Genomic DNA, 25,943 nt, shown 5'->3' on the forward strand with positions numbered 1-25,943 from the left:
AACTGTCTAACATTCACCTGTAAATAAATAAAAAGATTCAGTTTCTCATACATTTTGTCATGTTAGCTACATGGATGTATTACTGTTTTGATTAGTCAGTTTGTTTGTGCTAGGATCCAGATCACAATTAAGGTTAAGGCTCTGAGTCGTTCACCAGAAGATCTGGGTTCCAGCACCACCAAGCTGCCACTATTGGGCCCATGAGCAAGGCCCCCAACCCACCCTGCTGCATCAGGGGTGCTGCAGCATGGCTGACCCTGTGCTCTGACCCCAACCCCCAAGGATGGGATACGCGAAGAATGAATTTCACTGTGCAGTAATGTACATGTGACAAATAAAGACAACTTTACTTATGTTAATCCTGTACACCATGTTAAAATATTAAGCGGTTATTACTGTCCACTAACTGCACTAATCTGCCCATTTGTGTGGTACACAACACAAGACACAGGTTGTAAACAATGATTATATATATATATATATATATATATTTGATCCTGAAAATTAGTATGAACAATTAGATGGTGGATTACATTCAACTTTGAGCCCTTTCAAAGTTCTCAATGACAAGACAGACAGGTGAAGGAAACAGAGTGGAAAAAGAAAAAAAAAAACTTGGTACATCATGAAAATTTTCTTGAAATTTCTGTCATTTGCACTTGATGAATACACCACCACATACTTAAGTGATGTAAAAAATTTCAGATCAAGCAGCCAGGTATAATTATGAACATGTGAACATGTGCTGGTTTTGGTGTCAGTTTAATGCCAGACAGGTGGTCCACACAACAGCAGACTCTGACTTGTGATACAGAATCCAACAAGTACAAGAACTCTAAGGCATGTTCAGCTCCTCTTGACTGACGATCGGACACAACACAGAACTTCACTCCACTGCTGCTCCTGTGTGCGCGCTGACCCTCCACCTCGGCCGAGCGAACACGCAAAGAGCCGGTAGCTGATCGGGAGATGTTCAGGAGACGCGTGAATGCAGAAGAGTTGGAGCTTAACATTACATTCCAACACAACGTCTACATAGGACTGAGAGGCAATGATTAAACAGACATTGTACAGTAATTCCTCAGGTCTTTGGTAATTCAAAAGGAAAATCACAATACAAACTCATTTCTAAATAACAGAATGCTTGCTATTTGAGATTCATTTTCTCATTGATTATATAAGCTAGAGACCCTAAATCCAAAAACTTTTTAATTTCCCTTTTCAGTGTCAGTTCTGAAAAAGTGGTGTCATGTAATGAAGCAAGCTTTAACAGCTCCTCTTGAACATCAAAGTTCTCTGTAATCGTTCTTGCAAAGATCAGGAGCTGACTGGCATCTATCACGTCTGTGCCAGTATTTGCAATTGTTTATTGCAAGTTTCAGCTTTTCTTAGATTTGACATTGAAAGTCAGAAATTCGACGTGTTACTGTTCAGCGGGACAAAGATACAGACTCAAAGTTCTTGACTTTTTCAAAAGTATTAAATTGAGTATAGTTCCTTGCCTTGAGACAGACTTTCGGGGAGCAGGAGGGGCATATTCAAGTGTTAACAAAGATACATTAGATTTAGACATCAGACACCTGCAAAGTAACTGTAAGGGTCTTTGACGAGGTCTCTTTCAAGTCAAACAGCTTGACTTGAAACGTGTCTGTCTGAATCAGAATGTTTTCTGGCTTGACATCACGATGCAGTATCCCCTGGCTCTTGCAATGCTTCAATGCTTCCATCAGCTGAAACATCACATTGCGAGCCTCGACCTCAGTCAAACATCCACCTTGCTTGCCGGAGAGTTCCTCGAGGTCCACACATGGTTCAGGCTGTTCCAGGAGTACGATATATCACTTTGCCTCTTCGTGCCAGTCCAGAATCTTCTGGATTTTTGAGCAAGGTTCTGTGTTTGCAAGGATCTTCAAAGCTATCTCAATGGGCAGCCATCCATATCCTGTCTGTAGTATGGTACAAAAAGGAAAGAATGAGTGCCACACATTATAATGCCATCCTTTGTAATACTACTTATCAAGGTCTTCTTAGAAATCTTATTTTTAGCTTTTGTGCTAGATTATAGTAATAGGTAAGATGTGCATCATGATAAAGAAACTTACAAGCTGCAGTTTTTCATATGGCATCTTTTTGGAGACGTACTTGATTGCAACCTGAGGAAAGATGAATGTGTTATGTGTAATTAAATCAAATCATTTGCATACATAAAGTAACTAAAAGAGCTTTTCAGACTCATCTGGCTTGTGAGGTTCCATCATTTTATTTTTATGCATGAAAGAGCAGTAGTTACTGCTTTTAAATAACAGCTTTGCAACTTTACTGCCAATCCCACAATGTTACAGTGATCCATGATGTCAAATGTAGCAGCAAAAGATGTCAAAGTAAAGGGAGGTTAAGAGACGTATAACAATCAGCCTCCTTCAAAAGGAACTACTAGTGCCTACTAGTGAACGCTGCCATTCCTGAGTTCAGTTTTAATATTGTTATAATGTTTTTCTCTAATTTGAGTGCAAATGAAGTTTAGAAGATTAAAATTTGTTAAGACGTGATTGCTTACCTTTTGTCCATTAGTGGCACTGATCAACTTTACTTCTGATTATGTAGAAAACTGGTCAAAGACTAGAGTAAAAACAGAAATGGAAAGACTTACTGGCAATCCGTCTTCTTTGCGTAGTCCAGCAAACACACAGCCAAATCCTCCTGCATCCAGCAGTTCTCCTTCCAAATACGCCTTCGTCCAATGTGATTATTATGTCCCTAAAGGTTGACTTAGAGAAAACACTGTAATTTATTTACAAGTGTTCAGTATGTGCAAATAGTAATATCGACTTTATAGCCAAAAGTTTTGGGACGTCTGCCTTTACATGCACATTCAAATCAATTCAATTTTATTTTTATAGCACTTTTAACAAAGAGCGTTCCATCAAAGCAGCTTTACATAAGAAACAACAAACATATAAACAGGCAAACAGTCCTAGATGTTATCTCAAGTGAGCAAGCCTGAGGTGACTGTGGCAAGGAAAAAGTCCCTTAGATGGTATGAGGAAGAAACCTTGAGAGGAACCAGACTCAAAAGGGAACCCATCCTCATTTGGGTGACAGTGGAGAGTGTGATTATAAATTATTGTAAACACCAGAGAGTGTGATATGAACAATGTCCTTTGTGCATTTATGTATAGTCAATTGTGTGATGCAGATACAGCATGTGTAGAATGTTATGTAAAATAATAAGGAGGTTGTTGTCGTCCACATAAGGTTGGCAGTGTTGCTTTGAATACCCGAATCCTCACAAAGCAGAACCCGGCTGGAGCTGGTCCATCTCTGGATGCCACTGGAGCTGGCACAATCTCTGTATGCCTCGGGATGGCTAGAAGAAAGGAAACAAGTGGAAAGGAATTAGAGTCGCTGCTGTTCATAATATTAGCAGCACTAGATGATAATGTGCATTTAATCAGATGTACTGGAGTACAAGGTTATGGGATGTATTAAATGTATGCCAGACTAAAGAGATAAGTCTTTAGTCTACGTTTGAACTGGTAGACTGTGTCTGAGCCCCGAACACCGTCAGGAAGGCTATTCCAAAGTTTAGCAGCTAAATACGAAAACCCTCTACCCCCAGACTTTGATGTTCTGGGAACTACCAGAAGTCCACAGTTTTGTGATCTTAAAGAGCGTGGTGGATTGTAACGTGTTAGAAGACTGGCCAGATAAGTGGGAGCTAAACCATTTAGAGCCTTGAACGTAAGTAGTGCTAGTTTATAGTCAATTCTAAACTTAACAGGTAGCCAGTGCAGGGATGATAATATTGGAGTTATATGATCATGTTTTCTTGACCTGGTAAGAACTCTGGCGGCTGCATTTTGGACTAACTGTAGCTTGTTTATTGAAGATGCAGGACAACCACCTAGTAATGCATTACAATAGTCCAGTCTGGAGGTCATGAATGCATGAACCAGCTTTTCTGCATCAGATACACATAAAAGGTGCCTAAGCTTGGCAATATTTCTAAGATGGAAGAACGCTGTTTTTGTAATATTGGAAATATGATTTTCAAAGGACAAGTTGCTGTCTAATATTACGCCCAGGTCTTTCACTGTTGAGCTAGTAGTAATAGTACATCCTTCTAAATGCAAGCTGAATTGTGAGAGCTTTTGTGTACTGGTTTTTGGACTAATAAGTAATATCTCTGTCTTATCAGAATTTAGTAATAGAAAATTATCGGTCATCCAATCTTTAATATCTTCAACACACTCCGTTAATCTAGACAAATTAGATATCTCATCTGGTTTTGATGAGATATATAACTGGGTATCATCGGCATAACAATGGAAACTAATCCCATGCCTTCTAATGATGTTACCCATTGGAAGCATGTATACCAAGAAAAGCAGGAGGTCCTAAAACTGATCCTTGTGGGACCAGTGTGATCGATCAGACAGGTAGGATCTAAACCATTTTAATGCCTGTCCCTGCAAACCTATGTGATTTTGTAAGCGATCTACGAGAATGTTATGATCTATAGTGTTGAACGCAGCACTAAGATCAAGCAGGACTAATATGGAGATGCAGCCTTGGTCCAAAGCTAAAGCAAGTCATTTGGGATTTTAACTAGTGCAGTTTCTGTACTCTGATGAGGCCTGAAACCTGACTGAAATTCTTCAAGGATATTGTTTTCCTGTAAGCATAATTGCATAATTGAGCTGACACCACTTTTTCTAATTTTTTTGATATAAATGGAAGGTTGTAATTTGATAGTTCATTAGGGTCTAGTTTAGGTTTCTTAAGAAGAGCCTGAATAACTGCTAACTTGAGAGATTTTGGGACATGACCCAGATATAACGAGGAATTAATAATATTGAGAAGAGGCTCTCCAGCTGCATGTATCACTTCTTTCAGCAATCTAGTTGGAATTGGATCTAACAAACATGTTGCTGATTTAGCTGTGGTGATAAGTTTAAATAGCTCTTCCTGCCCTATACTGGTAAAGCATTGTAGCTTTAAATGTGGAGCTTTAGGCTGGTCTAGACAACCGGATGCTGTCAAAGGTTGAACATCCAATATTTTGTTCCTGATACTATCAATTGTTTCAGTGAAGAAATTCATAAAGTCATAAAATAAATTCATTTAGTCTCACTACTAAACTGTGATGAAATACTCTCTCAGAAATACTTGCTCAGATGCTCAGCCCTAGCAGCTTTTAGAGCCTGTCTATATCTGGACAAAGTCTTAAATAGTCTTTAAACGCAATACTAAAAACTTCTAATTTGGTTTTTCTCCACTTTCGCTCGAGGTTACAGGTTGCTCTCTTGAGGGCGTGAGTATGACTATTATACCATGGTGCAGGTGTTTTATCTCTGACCTTTTTTAGTCGGAATCGGCTCCTGAAGTCCTTCTTCAGGATCTCCGTCTGCCTCAGCCTGATGTCGTTCATGCCAGCATGGAGGACCACAGCTCCGATGTTCTTATTCAGGATCGCTGTACCTGTGCAGTGACGTCAACAACACGAGTACCAGGAAAACAGCGAGTGCGCACCTTACCTTTAGCCGCAGTAGCACGGATGTGTGGAGTCTCCGATGATCACCACATCGCACTCCGTCTCGCAAAGGGGAGCGAAGTGGTTGCGGGTTGAGATCTCGAAAACGGGTGGGGAGGGGGAGAGGTCCTCGCCCAGGGCTTGGCTCGTGTCTTCCGCTGCTGCTGCATCCAGGCTGCGTGGTACCCAGGGACCGGAGTGAAGGAAACCTGGGCGGGCCGCGTCCTTGGTGCGTTGGGCCTGGGCAGAGAAGAACACGGAGTTGAGGTTGTGGGAGTGTTTGTTTCACGCCACGGATTTACCTGGGACAGGTGAGCGTCAATCCGGGATGATTCCAGCGCGGCGTTCCGATCTCACAGCTGGGCTAGCTTCATTTATAGGTTGTGGATCTGCTTCTGCATGGCCTCCAGCTCCAAGTCCACAGAGTGCAGCTCGAATAAATCCTCACCTGCACTCAAAGGCAGACCCACAACTGACATAGTGTTTAAGAGCAGTAGCACAACAGAGATAATTGGTGTGAAAAACATAAGCCAACTTGTGGTAGCCGGGCTAACGTGCTAATGGGCTAACCGGCTATAAGCGGGTGTTCTGGAAAACAAATATAACTAATGATATAAAAAGCATTTGAAATGAGAATATTATGGGATACTATCGGCTAATAAAGATACTATAAAAAGTTATAATATTGGACTGGATTTAAGATAAAAATCGAGAAAATTTAGCGAAATTTTAGGTCCATGAAATTTAATGACATCCCATTCTTAGTCTGTAGTGTTTAATATGGAGCTGGCCTGCCCATTGCAGCTATAACAGCTTCAACTCTTCTGGGAAGGCTTTCCACAAGGTTTAGGAGTGTGTTCATGGGAATTTTTGACCATTCCTGTAGAAGTGCTTTTGTGAGGTCATGCACTGATGTTGAACGAGAAGGCCTGACTCACAGTCTTGTTTTTTTTCCCGTCATGGAGAGCTTAAATCCACCATCACCTATGCTGCTCCTACACTGATAACTGGAAACGTTTCAAGCAAAGATTCAACATCTATCTAGCAGCTAGCGGTGCAGGGAGAGGCGATGAAAAGCTAAAGGCATCCATGTTTTTGCATGTAATAGGTGAAGATGCACTGGACATTTGTAATAGCTTCAACTCAATGGCGCAAATCTAACTGACTGTTCTAATGGCAAACTTTGAGGAATTCTTTGTGCCAAGTAAGAATGTCACTTTTGATAGGAACAAGTTTTTCTTTCGACTGAGTAAGACTTGTGAATTTGGAGATTTAAGAGACTCACTTGTGAGGGACAAAATAGTTTGTGGGACTCCTAATAATGGTCTCAGTTGAAGAGCAGCCTGACAAATTCTTTGTTGATTCTGTACAGACTAGCACAACAGACAAAGCTGAATGGATTGTACCACTGACCGTAAATGTAAAAATTGGCTTCAAATTAGATACTGCAGCACAAGTCAATCTCTTGTCTAATTCTGACTACAAAACCCTCAAAATCAAAATACATCCAGTGAAAACGAAAGTTTTCCTGTTTTCCAAGTGTCCCTGTCAAAGGGAGCTGCTTGGTGACTCTTAAACACAAGGGACAGCAGGTAAAGTCACAGATGCTGATTGTGGAAAAGAATGTCCAGCCAATTTTAGGACTGAGCACGTGCTAAAAATTTTAAAAAAAAGGAAGGTGTTTGTAGTGGCATCACAGATTGAAACAAATGAAACCTCATTCATGCAGGAGTATGAAGATGTTTTTGAAGGACTAGGATGTCTGCCTGGGAAGGATAAAATAAGTGTTGATGACACAATAACACCAGTTGTACATGCATGCAGAAATGTTCCATTTGCTTTGAGAGGAAAACTTAAAGACGAATTAGCTGACATGGAGAAGCTAAAGGTTATAAAGACAGTTGATGAACCAACAGACTGGGTGAGCTCACTTGTTATTGTGCTCAAGAAAAATGGAGCTTTGAGAATATATCTTGACCCAAGAGATCTCAACAGGGCCATAAAACGTGAACATTTTAAACTGCCAACCAGAGAAGAAATCATGTCTCAGTTCACTGGATCAAAGTGGTTCTGCAAGCTGGATGCATCATCTGGGGTTTGGCAAATGAAACTTGATGAGGCAAGTTAAAAACTGTGTACCTTCAATACACCTGAAGGCAGATATTGTTTTCTCTGTCTCCCTTATGACATTCACTCAGCACTAGAAGTTTACCACAAAACTATTCACATGATCTTTGAGCATCTACCAGGTGTATAGACTATGATGGATGACATAATTGTGTGGGGTTCCAACCAGCAGGAACATGATGCATGACTGAAGCAGGTTCTGGAGCTAACAGGACAGTCCAATCGAAAATTGAACAAAGAGAAGTGTGAGTTTGCAGTTAAGAGCTTAACTCTCGTTGGAGATGTCCGGTCTGAAGAAGGCATTAGGCCAGACCTAAAAAAAACATCAGCAATAGACAACATGCCACAAAGTACAGAGGAAGCGAGAAGATTCCTTGGAATGGTCACATACCTGGCCAAATTCATTCCCCAGCTATCAACACGTTCTGCTCCACTCGGATGTCTGCTAGAACAAAAGAATGAGTGGGTGTGGTCTCACAAGCAGGAGGCATGCTTTCAAAACCTGAAACACATCATTAAAGAAGAGCCAGTGCTCAGATATTATGACCCACACAAGAGCACTAAAATCTCAGCAGATGCTTCATAACATGGCATAGTGATATATACACTATATTGCCAAAAGTATTCGCTCACCTGCCTTGACTCGCATATGAACTTAAATGACATCCCATTCCTAATCCATAGAGTTCAATATGACGTTGGTCCACCCTTTGCAGCTATAACAGCTTCAACTCTTCTGGGAAGGCTGTCCACAAGGTTTAGGAGTGTGTTTATGGTAATTTTTGACCATTCTTCCAGAAGCGCATTTGTGAGGTCACACACTGATGTTGCCAACCGCCAAACCCAGACTCGTCCATCAGATTGCCAGATGGAGAAGCACGATTCTTCACTTCAGAGAACGCGTCTCCACTGCTCTAGTGTCCAGTGGCGGCGTGCTTTACACCACTGCATCCGACGCTTTGCATTGCACTTGGTGATGTATGGCTTGGATGCAGCTGCGCGGCCATGGAAACCCATTCCATGAAGCTCTCTGCGCACTGTTCTTGAGCTAATCTGAAGGCCACATGAAGTTTGGAGGTCTGTAGCGATTGACTCTGCAGAAAGTTGGCGACCTCTTCGCACTATGCGCCTCAGCATCCGCTGACCCCGCTCCGTCAGTTTACGTGGCCTACCACTTCGTGGCTGAGTTGCTGTCGTTCCCACTTCCACGTTCTTATAATACAGCTGACAGTTGACTGTGGAATATTTAGGAGCGAGGAAATTTCACGACTGGATTTGTTGCACAGGTGGCATCCTATCACAGTTCCACGGTGGAATTCACTGAGCTCCTGAGAGCGACCCATTCTTTCACAAATGTTTGTAAAAACAGTCTGCATGCCTAGGTGCTTGATTTTATACACCTGTGGCCATGGAAGTGATTGGAACACCTGATTCTGATCATTTGGATGGGTGAGCGAATACTTTTGGCAATATAGTGTATATGAAATTAGGGCTACAGCTATCGATTATATTAGTAATCGAATGTTCTACCGATTATTCCATCGATTAATCGAGTAATCGGGTAAGAAGTACTTTTTCTTTATTAAAGAGGAATACTAAATATGTAAGAGAAAATAAGACAGTTCTCTTAAAATGAACAACTAAGTTGTTTCCTGTTTTGAAAAATATAAAATCTAAACCCATTTAATGCATTTAAGTGACATTCATAATGCAAATACAAATATATAAATAAAAAAACTTTACTTCAAAAGAAGGTAAAAATTGTACAACCTAAAACAATAATAATAATAATAATAATAACAACAACAATAATAATAATAATAATAACAATACCTAAACATTGCATTTATGTTGTTCAACTTAACTTGGACGTTTCACTCTAACTACAGCCCAAGCAGGACATAAGCATTTACTGTCTTCCTGGAAGACTTGGTGGTTTTTGTAAGAGGCAAATATTAGTGGACAGGAAGGGAACTTGGAACAAGAACAAGAGTTCATACACATCACATTTCTTAACACATTTTTCTGTAACATGAAATTAGAGTTATTTGGAGAATAAACCCTCTTAAATGTCTCTCTACATACTGGTGTGTGTGTGTGTGTGAGACAGAGAGAGAGTGAGGCTATCAAAATGAACGATGCTTAGGCTTTCACAAAACTAAATTAGGGACATCATAACTAGCCACCATACTGATTTACAGTCTTAAATAGTTCAGTCTTACTGTAATCACACTGTACAGAGTTTTCTGCCTGTTTTAGTTTGAAATGATACCAAACTTTGAAAACTTTCTGCCGTTTTCTTTGGCTTGAAGCTTCTGTGTGTGTAGTTACAGTAAATGGACTAAACGAAGCTTCGAGGCAGCTAATTTGCCTCGATGATTTTATTGTATTCAAATTACTCAAGTTACTCGAGGAATCGTTTCAGCCCTGTATGAAATATGACGTCAAAATGATCTACACCCCAGAAAAATTCATGTTTGAAGCGGACACTCTCTCAGGCTGTAGACAAGCATGAAAATTCTGAAGATTAGAAAAGTGCAGACATACAAGCATATGTTGACATAAGGTTCCATGCAGCCACTGAGCATTGAAAGAGCTTAGAGAGTTCATACTGAAAGGCTGGCCAAAAAATAAAACTGATTGTCCAAAGCAAATCCAAGATTACTGGACCTGCAAAGCTGAACTTTCAGTAGTGAATGACATCATCTACGGAAAAGGAAAGAAGTTTGCAGTAGCATCAGTGCGAAAAGAAATGCTGCAGAAAATTCATGAGGGGCATTTAGGAGAGGAGAAATGTAAACGCAGAGCCCATGAGGTCATGTACTGGCCAAGGATAAACCATGACATCAGTCAGACCACAGCCTCATGTGAAATATATCTCACATGTACACTATACTGCCAAAAGTATTCGCTCACCCATCCAAATAATCAGAATCAGGTGTTCCAATCACTTCCATGGCCACAGGTGTATAAAATCAAGCACCTAGGCATGCAGACTGTTTTTACAAACATTTGTGAAAGAATGGGTCGCTCTCAGGAGCTCAGTGAATTCCACCGTGGAACTGTGATAGGATGCCACCTGTGCAACAAATCCAGTCGTGAAATTTCCTCGCTCCTAAATATTCCACAGTCAACTGTCAGCTGTATTATAAGAACGTGGAAGTGTTTGGGAACAACAGCAACTCAGCCGCGAAGTGGTAGGCCACGTAAACTGACGGAGCGGGGTCAGCGGATGCTGAGGCGCATAGTGCGAAGAGGTCGCCTACTTTCTGCAGAGTCAATCGCTACAGACCTCCAAACTTCATGTGGCCTTCAGATTAGCTCAAGAACAGTGCGCAGAGAGCTTCATGGAATGGGTTTCCATGGCCGAGCAGCTGCATCCAAGCCATACATCACCAAGTGCAATGCAAAGCGTCGGGTGCAGTGGTGTAAAGCACGCCGCCACTGGACTCTAGAGCAGTGGAGACGCGTTCTCTGGAATGACGAATCGCGCTTCTCCATCTGGCAATCTGATGGACGAGTCTGGGTTTGGCGGTTGCCAGGAGAACGGTACTTGTCTGACTGCATTGTGCTAAGTGTAAAGTTTGGTGGAGGGGGGATTATGGTGTGGGGTTGTTTTTCAGGAGCTGGGCTTGGCCCCTTAGTTCCAGTGAAAGGAACTCTGAATGCTTCAGCATACCAAGACATTTTGGACAATTCCATGCTCCCAACTTTGTGGGAACAGTTTGGAGCTGGCCCCTTCCTCTTCCAACATGACTGTGCACCAGTGCACAAAGCAAGGTCCATAAAGACATGGATGACAGAGTCTGGTGTGGATGAACTTGACTGGCCTGCACAGAGTCCTGACCTCAACCCGACAGAACACCTTTGGGATGAATTAGAGCGGAGACTGAGAGCCAGGCCTTCTCGTCCAATATCAGTGTGTGACCTCACAAATGCGCTTCTGGAAGAATGGTCAAAAATTCCCATAAACACACTCCTAAACCTTGTGAACAGCCGTCATATTGAACCCTATGGATTAAGAATGGGATGTCACTTAAGTTCATGTTACGACCCCGAAGTAGGCCTAGGGGAGACTCAGGGTCAGCAACCGGTGGTTTATCAAGCTGATAGTGGGTGAAAGAGTCCAACCGGGTCTAAACAATGACACACAGTGTAGACTGGCTGAATGAAAAAAAAAAAAACAAGGTTTCGCGACACAACCTGTAGTGCTTAATCAGTTTACTGTGCTGTACAACAGAAAACACGTATTTACAATATTTACAAATTTCACAAACAAGCCAAACACGGGGCTGGACAACGGCGGTGCTGAAGAAAAGAAAACCAAGTAAAACAAAATGATACTTCCCTAACACTGCTTTATTTTTTAATACATCCTGGACTACAAACAAAAGTGAAACCAAAAACCTGCCTATACTGCGCTTCCCTTACAAACTTAAATACAGGGGGTGGCACCCGCCCCTTTCCTAAAGTGTCTAGACAGTGTGACGTCCTACGTGTTGCACAGTGTATGAGCGCGCTCTTTCTTACCTGTCCGAGCCCCGTCAGCACAACACTACACAAACACACACAGCTGTACATACACCTCAATACACCAAGTATTTAGATAGACAAACAAACCACGCAATTGCACACACAAGCAGAAACAAAACGCCGCGCCCGATGCGGTGTCAGTGTTTCGCTTTTATAGCCTGACTCTTCTTCCGGTTAATCATCCAGGGCGGCGATAGCGCGATTCGGCTCCTCCCGTCAGCGGCAGGTATATGGCATGCGGCCAACTGCATCACGTTCCTCCCAATAGGTTATGCTGTAAACAAAGCCATCATAATAACCGAAATACGTGCCGTGGCACGTAACAGTTCATATGCGAGTCAAGGCAGGTGAGCGAATAATTTTGGCAATATAGTGTAAGTCTAAGCAATAAGTAGAGCCACTCATGCCTCATCCTGTGTCTGATTGTCCATACCAAAAGGTCGGAATAGATTTTTTTCAATGCAATGGTAAGAGCCATATTGTAGTTACTGACTATTTCTCTAACTATCCAGAGGTTGCAACACTTCAGGTGACATCCAGCCAAGCTGTCATTGGTTTCCTAAAGACAGTCTTTGCTAGACATGGAGTTCCCTGTGAGATGTTTTCTGATAATGGTCCTCAGTTTACCAGCAGGGAGTTTAGTTCTTTCTCTAACGAGTGGGGATTTCAGCACACTACTTCAAGCCCAAACCACCCTAAGTCCAATGGGCTTGCAGAGAGTTCTGTAAAGATTGTGAAGGGTCTCACGAAAAAAATAAAGACGAAAAAGCAGACTTCCACAGGAGTTTGATGATTTACAGGAGTGCACAATTGCAAAATGGGTTGTCCCCTGGGCAAACGCTGATGGGTCGACGGATATGCACCCATTTACCTAGCCATGAGGACCTGTTAAAGTCTACAGGAGTAAGCAAAATCAAAGCCACAAAACAGATACACAAACACAGGCAAAAATGGCACTACGAAAAGAAGTTTGTATCCTAAACTATGCAACAGACACACTGGACACAACAAGGCAAAGTGGAAAGAGAATTGTTTCCGCATTCATATGAGATCTGGAACTGAGACAACAAGTGGCAGTTCAAGAGGTTGATTCGCAACCAAATGACCAAGGACTGTCTGATGTTTCCACTAGTGAACAAACATGATGTCAGTCCTCTGGATTTTGCAAACTCAACTATGACAAAAGGGATTACTGTCTCTCCTGCAATGTCTTGCAAACCAAGACAACCTGTTAGATTTCCTGAAAGGCTTATTGAAATTTGTTAAATATTTCAAGGACTGGGTAGTTGAAAAAGATAACGGTTACTTGTAATATCTCACTGTTTAACTGCAATTACTGTTAGTTAAAAAAAAGTTGTTGTTTAATAACTTTTAACATAAGAGTTAGTTAATAGAAGTAAAGATTCCCAAAGAGATAGTGCTTTACTTTTAAAGGGGGCAAGATGTGATGTTATGAATGATCACATGTAATTTTGGTTCTGAAAGTGTGTGTGTGTGTGTGTGTGTGTGTGTGTGTGTGTGTCCGGACAGTTCAGAGGGTGAACGGTAAGTTGTGCTAAGAGACATGTTGTGTGCCCACGTGCAAAATAAAAAACAAGTAAAGTGAAGTGGCTAAAAAGACATTCAGGATCTCCAGCGTGTTGATTAAAACGTAACAGGCCCCTTTCTCTTTCTGCATCAAACTCGCCATCTACAGCTGTCATTCTTTCTAACACAATTTTGACGATAGCAGCAGGTGTAACATATACCCTTATGTCACTGAAGATTTTCATGATACACTTCTTTTTGTCCTCAAGAGAGTCAGCAATTTCAGCAAGCTGCTTATCAGATATGTCTGTTTTTAAGTCCTGTCCTACTTTACGAGATCTTCCATTGCTCATAAAAAGTGGTTAACCTTTTCTCTTTCTTAGAGCAATCATCTTTCTAATAAGCAAGTATTTTCTTCTTAGGCTTATGATCATGTTCTGAACGTCGAGGGAGCTCTGTACTGTCTTGTGCATGACACTGAAGTTCCGATGTATTTTTATCTTTACGTTTAACTGTACCTTTTATATCCTTTTCTTTTGTACCTTCTGTTCCCGTCTGGAGCAGGCTTTCAGATTCTTGTTCGTGTCTCAGCTCCGTAGACCATCACGCCGATTCCGAAGTCCTGCAGTCCATTGACCATCGTCACGGTGAAACCGTGAGTCAGCACGTGCAGCGAGCATCTGAACCAGCGAAGATGAAGCTCTTACTGTAGCGGACCCTGTCCGAATGATGGCCGAAACTTTTACTGACGTTTCTGAAAGCTTTATTGTACATTCAACACCGTAGAAATATCCTTTATAACTTCAGAAATCACCGTAAGAGCTGAACAATGTATAAAGATACACATTAAAAGTCTTGTCTAAACTCGACCCCATTAACTAACGATAAAGAAATATATACAGACCTCATGCCTTTAAACCTTAGAAACCATGAAGAACCAAAACAATCAGCGCGTACAACCGTTCATTACTGCTGCAATCATTATCACTCTGAAGGATGCAATACCCTTCAAAATAAAAGTCCCAATTTTCTAAGACAGATAGAGCAGGCTTTTACATAATTAAACCCAAATGTATGTGATATATATATAATATATTATATATATATAATTAAACCCAAATGTATGTAATATTTTGGACTGCTGTTCCTAACAAATATTTGGGACTGATATGTCAAGTAATTTCTTACAGAAGCAATATTAATGCTCTCATTTTGCTCTCACCTATGACATGAAAAAAAACCAATGTAATGCACACTCTGTTTTAGTGTATTGTTTATTTAATAAACCACAAAAATAATGAAATAATTAGAAAATTTAATAAAGAGAAAAACAAAATTCATTTGAAATCAAATGCATGGATTATAATTCTGTACAAAAGTTCAGATGTATTTAAATTTTCAGATGGAGGTTAGTGCAGTGGTCCCTGTCTCCTGATAAGTACCTGGTAAGTTAAACCAGTGGTGAAGCTCTATTTGCTCCAGACTGGTTCTGTCTTCTGCATCGGTGCTCAGACACCAACGGATCAGATCACTGCACTCTGTACCACAGGTACATAAATCAATAAGACGTAGAGAGAAGAATCTAATACTTAACTCCATGAAGAACCTGCTTTATAATAAATAATCCTTTAAAGAAAATGCTGTAGAGTACATAAGAAATTCCTCACACTTGTAACTCTACAAATTTCCTGTCAATTTCATCATACTGACTAACTAATACAAAGTCGTAAAATATAATACATTAAAACAGGGATGGGCAACTTTGATAATGACGAGGGCCAGCATTTTTCTCCTTTATACCTAGGGGGCCAGACCAGATTGCTGATCCACACACACATTTTACATCATTTTACTTAATTTCCTTTTTATTGTGAAAACACAGTGTACAATTAATGCAATGTGTCTTTAAAGATTTTAAGTATAACTTTGCAATTATGCTAATTCTAATTCTAAATGACAATTTTATTGTCAGTTGACAAGCATTTCAGCTAAACATCTTAACTGCTTTGCTTTAAAATCTCTAACAAACAAGGCCCTCTTAAATTAGTAGCCTAGAGAACATACTCAACCCACCCTCAAAGAACAAAATGATTAAAAATGAATATTACATAAATTCAAAACCAAATATTATTTAAAAGGTTAAATATAAGTATAAGAACAATTCAGTACATCACTTTTCTTAACAGACCAACCCACAAATATATGCATTTACTGTTCAATTCAGACATCATTCCCACTATCAAAAAGTTCCAATGGGAAACTTGTGGTCTCTCTTGCTGGTGCAGAATTAAATCAATGTCAGTCTGAAAATTTATACAGCCAACTTGCAGTAGCTGAAAGAGACTGTCATCTGACCGCCTGTTTCTGTCTTTGGTGCCAAACATGCTAAGCATTAACAGTGCAAAATGACTGAGCAGGGGAAAACAGGACTCTGGTAGCAGTTTCCAAAATGCAAGCCCCCTCTCGTTGCACCTTGACTGAAAGAAGGAGTCGGCCTGAAGTTTGCAGAGTTCTAGCTCTGACACTCCAGCCTGCTCACTGACAGACGCGTTCAGAGGGTCTGCAAAAAGGTCTATGCGATGCTGCATGATGTGAAAGTACTGGAAGCGAATTTTGAGTTGCTCTTGTAGAGTTGAGTTGCTTTTTTTTGAGTTGCTCTTTTCTGTACTTGGAGATGCGCAAGGATGAATCTGTGAGATGTTTAGCCGGCCAATCACAGCTCACCTGGGAAATCTTTCTCGGCCAAATCACATCGGCCCGTTACATCTTTCTTCCCCAATCCCTGCGCTGAAAAGATGGACAGAAGTCCCTCTTTTCCTCCTTTAAATACATGTCAGAACCTTTAAACTCAAAGGCTTCCAAAACGTATACTATTCTTGTATCCATTATTCAAAATCTTTGATGTTTTATGGTGACATCATAGTGTACTGTTATTATACATCATAGTGTATTGTTATTATTCATTATAGTGTACTGTTATTATACATCATAGTGTACTGTTATTATACATTATACTGTACTGTGATTATACATCATAGTGTACTGTTATTATACATTATACTGTACTGTGATTATACATCATAGTGTACTGTTATTATTCATTATAGTGTACTGTTATTATACATCATAGTGTACTGTTATTATACATCATAGTGTACTGTTATTATACATTATACTGTACTGTGATTATACATCATAGTGTACTGTTATTATTCATTATAGTTTACTGTTATTATACATCATAGTGTACTGTTATTATTCATTATAGTGTACTGTTATTATACATCATAGTGTACTGTTATTATAGATTATACTGTACTGTGATTATACATCATAGTGTATTGTTATTATTCATTATAGTGTACTGTTATTATACATCATAGTGTACTGTTATTATACATCATAGTGTACTGTTATTATTCATTATAGTGTACTGTTATTATACATTATAGTGTACTGTTATTATACACTATATTGCCAAACGTATTCGCTCACCCATCCAAATAATCAGAATCAGGTGTTCCAATCACTTCCATGGCCACAGGTGTATAAAATCAAGCACCTAGGCATGCAGACTGTTTTTACAAACATTTGTGAAAGAATGGGTCGCTCTCAGGAGCTCAGTGAATTCCACCGTGGAACTGTGATAGGATGCCACCTGTGCAACAAATCCAGTCGTGAAATTTCCTCGCTCCTAAATATTCCACAGTCAACTGTCAGCTGTATTATAAGAACGTGGAAGTGTTTGGGAACGACAGCAACTCAGCCACGAAGTGGTAGGCCACGTAAACTGACGGAGCGGGGTCAGCGGATGCTGAGGCGCATAGTGCGAAGAGGTCGCCAACTTTCTGCAGAGTCAATCGCTACAGACCTCCAAACTTCATGTGGACTTCAGATTAGCTCAAGAACAGTGCGCAGAGAGCTTCATGGAATGGGTTTCCATGGCCGAGCCGCTGCATCCAAGCCATACATCACCAAGTGCCATGCAAAGCGTCGGATGCAGTGGTGTAAAGCACGCCGCCACTGGACTCTAGAGCAGTGGAGACGCGTTCTCTGGAGTGACGAATCGCGCTTCTCCATCTGGCAATCTGATGGACGAGTCTGGGTTTGGCGGTTGCCAGGAGAACGGTACTTGTCTGACTGCATTGTGCCAAGTATAAAGTTTGGTGGAGGGGGGATTATGGTGTGGGGTTGTTTTCAGGAGCTGGGCTTGGCCCCTTAGTTCCAGTGAAAGGAACTCTGAATGCTTCAGCATACCAAGACATTTTGGACAATTCCATGCTCCCAACTTTGTGGGAACAGTTTGGAGCTGGCCCCTTCCTCTTCCAACATGACTGTGCACCAGTGCACAAAGCAAGGTCCATAAAGACATGGATGACAGAGTCTGGTGTGGATGAACTTGACTGGCCTGCACAGAGTCCTGACCTCAACCCGATAGAACACCTTTGGGATGAATTAGAGCGGAGATTGAGAGCCAGGCCTTCTCGTCCAACATCAGTGTGTGACCTCACAAATGCGCTTCTGGAAGAATGGTCAAAAATTCCCATAAACACACTCCTAAACCTTGTGGACAGCCTTCCCAGAAGAGTTGAAGCTGTTATAGCTGCAAAGGGTGGACCGACGTCATATTGAACCCTATGGATTAGGAATGGGATGTCATTTAAGTTCATATGCGAGTCAAGGCAGGTGAGCGAATACTTTTGGCAATATAGTGTATATTTAATAATATAAATATTGGTAGTTTTTTGTTTATAGATTTCTATACTTTGTTTGTATTTTATAATAATTTATCACTTATTGTTATATTGTTATGGTGTGTGTCTTGTGCTGTATTATTCTTATCTACGTAAAAAAAAAGAAAAAAAGAATATTTCTAACAATAGGTTGTACTGAGAAGCCATATTTTGCAGATAATTAAATAATCAAAGTCAACTAAATACACAGGAGTTAGAACTTGACTCATTTTGACAGCAGGAATGTTTCTGTAGACTAACAGTTGCCATTTCTAAACTGAATTAAATTATATTAATTAATTTAATCCTTGTCTGAAGTTTGAATTGAATCCTGGTCTGATTTTTTTGTAAAAAAGCACATTTAAATTTTTTTTTTTACAAAACAGGTGAATATAAATCACACATGGCATTCTGTCTCTCCTTTGCTTTCTTGCTTTCATTCTTTTCTTCTCTTTTTTCTTCCTTCCTTCTCTTCTTAAAGGATTTTGGGATTCTTTTTAAAGACTCGGGTTTCATTGAATCACTCACTGAAATGAATCGAGTCAGTGATTCCTTTTCAGTCAGTAATTCTTTAATAGCCCTCATTTCCTGTACAAACTCTAATCATGCTGGGAAATAGTAGTGGATTTTTTTTTCACCCTATAGTAATTGAATGGTGGGATTAATGCAGGTGATTATACGCTATAATAATGTAATGAGTATAGTTATGTACTGTTATGTTATGGCTTGTATGTAATAGTAATTGCAAGTTTTTAGAAAATCTTTGACTATTGCATGATGGGTAACCAACCTGTTCCGCCACTGACAGGAAGGATAAACATGTCCCTGTGTCAATTAAAAAGAATCAAGACTTACGATACCAGTGAAACAAAAATTTATTAAATATGTTAAATGTAGAAGTGCAGAAGTATCCAAATTGAATAAAAATAAATATCTTAAATAAGGAATAAAACAACCAAACTGAACAAAAATGCAAAATGTGAATGAATGTAAGATTCTCAACTGAATCAGTCTATAACCCGATTCCGCGAGTCCGCTGAGAATCAACTGAATCAGTCTACAACCCGATTCCGCGAGTCCGCTGAGAATCAACTGAATCAGTCGATGAGCCGGGTCCGCGAGTCCGCTTTTTCTCTTAATGCAGTTTAATAATGTTAATGTATAATATATAATGTTATGCATTGTTTTTTTTTAAAAAAAAAGCACGGTAGCAGCCATAGGACAAATAAGAATCGGTTCAATTTAGACCTCGGACTCATGAATCATGAGTTAATATGCGGAATCGGATCATTTAACTCGGGTGAATCAATCAGGGCCAGTACTAGCGATACTGTGTCTGCTCCAGTTATACCCACTGGGGAAAGTAACAAAAGCGATCTGTAACAAAATCATTCTTATCCAATTCAGGTTAACAGTATAGGAAGCTGTTGCAGGACAATGTGTGTGTTATTCTCTCATTATTTCACTTAGAAGTGAGCAGATGAAAAGGTCTAGAGGGTGGCTTTTGCATTTGGAATCTCTTGAGGGTAACTCTCAATATGAAGTCCAAAAATTCATCACTGCCAGTGAAGCCAGCCATTATCAGGCTGAAAAATGAAAACAAACCCATCAGGGAGATTAGTTGCGGTCAAATCATCGGTTTGGTACAAAGGAAAAAAATGCAATGGTGAGCTCAGGAACACCAAAATTCCTTAACAACCACATTAAACCACTGCTGCGGATGAAAGACAAATTCTTTCCCTGGTTTATTTCATAAACAAAGATACTCTCTCAGATGAAAATTTCTTTATAAAAATTCTGGTGCATTATGCCAATCACAGCCATGATAATGAATGTTGGAAAGTAACTACCCCTGTACAGTGATAGATGGTTAATAGATGGTTAATTGATGAAAAAATTATTTCATTAAAAATCCTTTAAATAGAAAGAAATACTAAAACAGAAATTGTGGAGGAAGGATTGGTTGGGAAATCTATGTTTGTGGGCAGGATTGTCTGCTCTGCGAAGAAAATTAAAGTAACAGGAAAAGAAACAAGCTAATTTTATATTGTGCACCACCAGCAATCATGTCATGTTTGTTTTTATTTTTTATTTTTGCTGTTCCTAACAAATATTTGGGATTGACCTGTCAAGTAATTTCTTACAGAAGCAATAGTAATGCACTCATTTTTCCCCTCACCTTCCTACACACTTATCCATGATAAAAAACAACAACAATGTAATGTCCACTCTGTTGTAGTTTATTCTTTTATTAAATAATCTACAAAAATAATGATATAATGAAAAACTAAAAAACTAAATTCAAATCAAATACAAGGATTCTGTACAATAAATTCAGATGTATTTACAGTTTTATAATTAATTACAAATTCTATACAAAAGTTCTGTACAATTCTGAACAAAAGCATGAAACTGAAAAAACATATTACTATTTACAATGATAAGAAGAGGCAGCACTGTGTCTTAGTGGTTAGCACAGTTGCCTCACAGCAAAACGGTCTGGGGTTTGAATCCCGGGGTTGAACAGGCTAGGGCCTGTGTGGAGTTTGCATGTTCTCCCTGTGCCTGCGTGGGTTTACTCCGAGTACTCCGGTTTCCTCCCACAGTCACATTAGGTTGTTTGGCAATTCTAAATTGCCCATAGGAGTGGTTGTTTGTCTATATGTGGCCCTGTGATGGACTTTCACCCTGTGTATGCTGGGATAGGCTCCAGCAGACTCCTGAGGAAGACCCCAAGAGGAGGTTAGTGCTGTGGTCCCTGTCTCCTGTAAACTGGCACTAATCTGGTAAGTTAAACCAGTGGTGAAGCTCTATTTGCTGCAGGCTGGGTCTGTCTTCTGCATCGGGGCTCAGACACCAACGGATCAGATCGCTGCACTCTGTTACACAATACCCAGGTACATAAATCAAAAAGACATAGAAAGAAGAATCTAATACTTAACCCCAATAAAGAACCTGATTTACAATAAATAATCCTTTAAAGAAAATGCTGTAGAGTACATAAGAAATTCCTCACACTTGTAGCTCTACACATTTCCTGTCAATTTTATCATATTGACTAATTAATTCATAGTCATAAAATATAATACATTAAAATAAATGGATGCTTCTTTCTCTGCTCAAGTCTGTGTATAAGGTATAGTTCAGTCTGCTATTAATTAGTCCATAGCTTATCAGTCTTTGTACTTTCTTGCCTTGAGACAGACTTTCGGGGAAGAACAAATGGCCAGTTTTGGTTTCCTCAGGGGTCCTGAAAGGCAGACAGCCACACACCAGCCTGTACAGCATCACGCCCACAGACCAGACGGTAGCTGGGTCTGCCCGATACTGCCCCTGTACGAACCACTCAGGAGGGGCATATTGACGTGTGCCTGTTAACAAAGATACATTAGATTTAGGAAAAGAGTCACAGTACTTGCTGCCACCAAGAACTCATGGTCTCAAATCAGACACCTGCAAAGTAATTGTAGGAGTCTTTGACGAGGTCTCCGCAACCGAAGTCAAACAGCTTGACTTGCCACGTGTTGGTCTGAATCAGGATGTTTTCTGGCTTGACATCACGGTGCAGTATCCCCTGGCTCTTACAATGCTTCAGCGCCACCATCATCTGCCACATCACAATGCAAGCCTCGGACTCCGTCAAACATCCACCTTGCATGCTGGAGAATTCCTCAAGGTCCAGTCTTGGTTCAGGATGTTCCAGAATGACAACGTAGCGTTTTCGCTCTTCGTACCAGTCCAGAATCTTGAGGATTTTTGAGCAAGGTTTGCTGTTCGCAAGGACCATCAGCGCTATCTCAACGGGGAGCCATCCATATCCTGTCTGTAGAATGGGACAAAAAGGAAAGAGTGAGTGCCACACGTTATAACGCCATCCATTGTAATATTACTTATCGAGGTCTTCTTAGATTTTTAGTATGTGTGCTAGGTTATAGTAATAGGTAGGATGTATATTTTGATAAAGAAACTTACAAGCTGCAGTTTTTCATACGGCATCATCTTGGAGACAAACTTGATTGCAACCTGAGGAAAGATAAATGTGTTATGTGTAATTAAATGAAATCATTTACATACATAAAGTAACTAAAAGAGGTCTTCAGCCTCATTTGGCTTGTGAGGTTATATCATTTTAGACATGCATGAAAGAGCAGTAATTACTGCTTTTGAATAACAGCTTTGCAATTTTATTGCCAATCCCACAATTCTACAGTGATGTCAAGAGTAGCAGTAAAATGTGTCAAAATAAAGGGAGGTTAAGAGGCGTATAAACAATCAGCCTCCTTCAAAAGGCACAGTCACCTACCAGTGAACAAGCCATTCCTGAGTTCAGTTTTAATATTCAAGATTATGACTAAAACCTGGCAGCAATTGACTGCAATTTAAGCTTAGAAGATTAAAATTTGTTAAGTTATTGATTACCTTCTGAACATTAGGAGCACTGATCAACTTTATTTCTAACTGTGTAGAAAATTGGTTAAAGGCTAGAGTAAAAACAGAAATGGAAAGACTTACTGGCAATCCGTCTTCTTTCCGTATCCCAGCAAACACACAGCCAAATCCTCCTGCACCCAGCAGTTCTCCTTCCAAATACGCCTTCGTCCAATGTGCTGCAAAAAACATCCAATTATAAGTCTCTTATTCATGTAACTCAGCCCACTTTTTATCCATTTCACCTATGAGTTCTGACTTACATTTGGAAAGACGTATAATAGGTTGGGTAGCGGGTTCCTCTGGACTTCTTCCTGTTCTTGGTCTCTTCTGCAGAGGCTCGGTTGTATCTGCCAGGTTACTGGGCTGGTCCGTCTCCTTACACCCCTGATGCTCTGAAGGGTTTGCAGCCTGCCCCGAGAACAAGCGCTTTCTTTTCTGTATGGTCCTTTGGGCACACCTTGGGATTTTACGGTGACGACGAGTATTCTTTTAACGGCTGAGCTGGGGTTGAAACATTGACAAAAAGAACACTTTTAGTTCACTGTGATGTTTAACGTTAAACATAGGAAGAGAATTACTTCTTCAGGACACCTTTGTTCATATAAACTGGCAATAATGCAGCAATGCACACAAAAGCATACACGTTAAAATACAGAGGTTAAAGTGCCTCACCTTACCAATCATCACAATAATAGTTTACAGTATATTCTGTCTATTTAATTAAAGTATATCTGTTTATTTTTTGACGTCCCACTGACAGAAACATTAGGTTCAACTAACTTATAGCTCTTCTCGTTTTTTTCTCGGTTACAGTTAAGGTTTGAAACTAAACCCTTTTCCATTCAAATGACCTTTCAAACAGGGTACTAACAATACAACTATATAATATATTACTAAATTCTGATAGCAGAGTGTGGATAAAACACTTACCTGTGGGAGGTCCGCTGTGAGCCCACTGCCGTGGTCACGGTTTCCATCACAGCCGGTGAAGATGCACTTTTATAGCCGTTCAGAAACATTCCAGCAGGTGTCGCTTTATCCTCGGTATCGAGTTGCCGATACTTCCTTCCTACGATGGTCAATCACTCCGGGATTTCTTCTGTCGTTGTATCCGATGCTCACTTCTGACGATGGTCAATCACTCCGGGATTTCTTCTGTCGTCGTATCCAATACTCCACCTCTTACGATGTTGAGTCTCTCCGGTGTTTCCTCTCTTGTTGTATCCAATACTCACCTCTTACGATGTTGAGTCTCTCCGGTGTTTCCTCTCTTGTTGTATCCAATACTCACCTCTTACGATGTTGAGTCTCTCCGGTGTTTCCTCTCTTGTTGTATCCAATACTCACCTCTTACGATGTTGAATCTCTCCGGTGTTTCCTCTCTTGTTGTATCCAATACTCACCTCTTACGATGTTGAATCTCTCCGGTGTTTCCTCTCTTGTTGTATCCAATATTCGCTTCTTACGATGTTTTATCTCTCCGGTTTTTCTCCTGTTGTTGTATCTGTTGCTAACGCCGCACCACTCGTGTATTTTTAAAATCGGATTTTGGCACGTTTTGGGGGGGGGGGGGGGGGGGGTGGGGGGGGGGGGGGGGGGGGGGGTGGGGGGGGGGGAGAAGAAAAAAAGTCTGGTCATGGTGGCTCGTTTTAGCTAACTGTCTAACATTCACCTGTAAATAAATAAAAAGATTCAGTTTCTCATACATTTTGTCATGTTAGCTACATGGATGTATTACTGTTTTGATTAGTCAGTTTGTTTGTGCTAGGATCCAGATCACAATTAAGGTTAAGGCTCTGAGTCGTTGACCAGAAGATCTGGGTTCCAGCACCACCAAGCTGCCACTATTGGGCCCATGAGCAAGGCCCCCAACCCACCCTGCTGCATCAGGGGTGCTGCAGCATGGCTGACCCTGTGCTCTGACCCCAACCCCCAGGATGGGGATACGCGAAGAATGAATTTCACTGTGGCAGTAATGTACATGTGACAAATAAAGACAACTTTACTTATGTTAATCCTGTACACCATGTTAAAATATTAAGCGGTTATTACTGTCCACTAACTGCACTAATCTGCCCATTTGTGTGGTACACAACACAAGACACAGGTTGTAAACAATGATTATATATATATATATATATATATATATATATATATATATATTTGATCCTGAAAATTAGTATGAACAATTAGATGGTGGATTACATTCAACTTTGAGCCCTTTCAAAGTTCTCAATGACAAGACAGACAGGTGAAGGAAACAGAGTGGAAAAAGAAAAAAGAAAAAAAAAAACTTGGTACATCATGAAAATTTTCTTGAAATTTCTGTCATTTGCACTTGATGAATACACCACCACATACTTAAGTGATGTAAAAAATTTCAGATCAAGCAGCCAGGTATAATTATGAACATGTGAACATGTGCTGGTTTTGGTGTCAGTTTAATGCCAGACAGGTGGTCCACACAACAGCAGACTCTGACTTGTGATACAGAATCCAACAAGTACAAGAACTCTAAGGCATGTTCAGCTCCTCTTGACTGACGATCGGACACAACACAGAACTTCACTCCACTGCTGCTCCTGTGTGGCGCGCTGCCCCTCCACCTCGGCCGAGCGAACACGCAAAGAGCCGGTAGCTGATCGGGAGATGTTCAGGAGACGCGTGAATGCAGAAGAGTTGGAGCTTAACATTACATTCCAACACAACGTCTACATAGGACTGAGAGGCAATGATTAAACAGACATTGTACAGTAATTCCTCAGGTCTTTGGTAATTCAAAAGGAAAATCACAATACAAACTCATTTCTAAATAACAGAATGCTTGCTATTTGAGATTCATTTTCTCATTGATTATATAAGCTAGAGACCCTAAATCCAAAAACTTTTTAATTTCCCTTTTCAGTGTCAGTTCTGAAAAAGTGGTGTCATGTAATGAAGCAAGCTTTAACAGCTCCTCTTGAACATCAAAGTTCTCTGTAATCGTTCTTGCAAAGATCAGGAGCTGACTGGCATCTGTCACGTCTGTGCCAGTATTTGCAATTGTTTATTGCAAGTTT

At 40.4% G+C, this 25,943-nt stretch overlaps 1 protein-coding gene and 1 long non-coding RNA gene across 5 annotated transcripts; both read right to left on the reverse strand.

Annotated features, from left to right (window-relative positions):
* Positions 1–216: 216 nt before the first annotated feature.
* LOC131342211 (uncharacterized) lies at positions 217–14,714 on the reverse strand. 4 transcript variants are annotated; one of them, XR_009202996.1, is made up of 7 exons: positions 14,625–14,714; positions 14,263–14,438; positions 8,052–8,162; positions 5,360–5,981; positions 2,651–3,367; positions 2,103–2,153; positions 217–1,946 (listed from the first exon to the last, which is right to left on the reverse strand). It is a non-coding gene; the product is annotated as an uncharacterized LOC131342211 (long non-coding RNA). The 4 variants fall into 4 exon arrangements; XR_009202997.1 differs by having other exon boundaries at positions 14,239–14,438; XR_009202994.1 differs by having other exon boundaries at positions 5,360–8,162.
* Positions 14,715–21,453: 6,739 nt separating this feature from the next.
* Positions 21,454–25,577, reverse strand: LOC131342844 (serine/threonine-protein kinase pim-1-like). Its single transcript, XM_058374093.1, has 7 exons — positions 25,437–25,577; positions 23,815–23,880; positions 23,145–23,370; positions 22,966–23,060; positions 22,426–22,476; positions 21,907–22,276; positions 21,454–21,824 (listed from the first exon to the last, which is right to left on the reverse strand). The coding sequence occupies exons 1-7, from the start codon at positions 25,575–25,577 to the stop codon at positions 21,544–21,546; spliced, it is 1,230 nt and encodes a 409-aa protein (XP_058230076.1). The 3' UTR covers positions 21,454–21,543.
* Positions 25,578–25,943: the final 366 nt, after the last annotated feature.

The sequence above is a fragment of the Hemibagrus wyckioides genome, linkage group LG21 (assembly GCF_019097595.1).
Source record: "Hemibagrus wyckioides isolate EC202008001 linkage group LG21, SWU_Hwy_1.0, whole genome shotgun sequence".
Classification (NCBI taxonomy): Eukaryota; Metazoa; Chordata; class Actinopteri; order Siluriformes; family Bagridae; genus Hemibagrus; species Hemibagrus wyckioides.

What these genes read in the sequence shown, in the direction of transcription:
- LOC131342844 (XM_058374093.1), bottom strand. Translation starts at nt 25,577, where the DNA reads ATGTTAAGCTCCAACTCTTCTGCATTCACGCGTCTCCTGAACATCTCC. An exon ending in TCACAGCGGACCTCCCACAG is followed by an intron (nt 23,371 to 23,814) that starts GTAAGTGTTTTA and finishes AGCCGTTAAAAG; the next exon opens with AATACTCGTCGTCACCGTAA. An exon ending in GGAAAGAAGACGGATTGCCA is followed by an intron (nt 22,477 to 22,965) that starts GTAAGTCTTTCC and finishes ATCTTTCCTCAG; the next exon opens with GTTGCAATCAAGTTTGTCTC.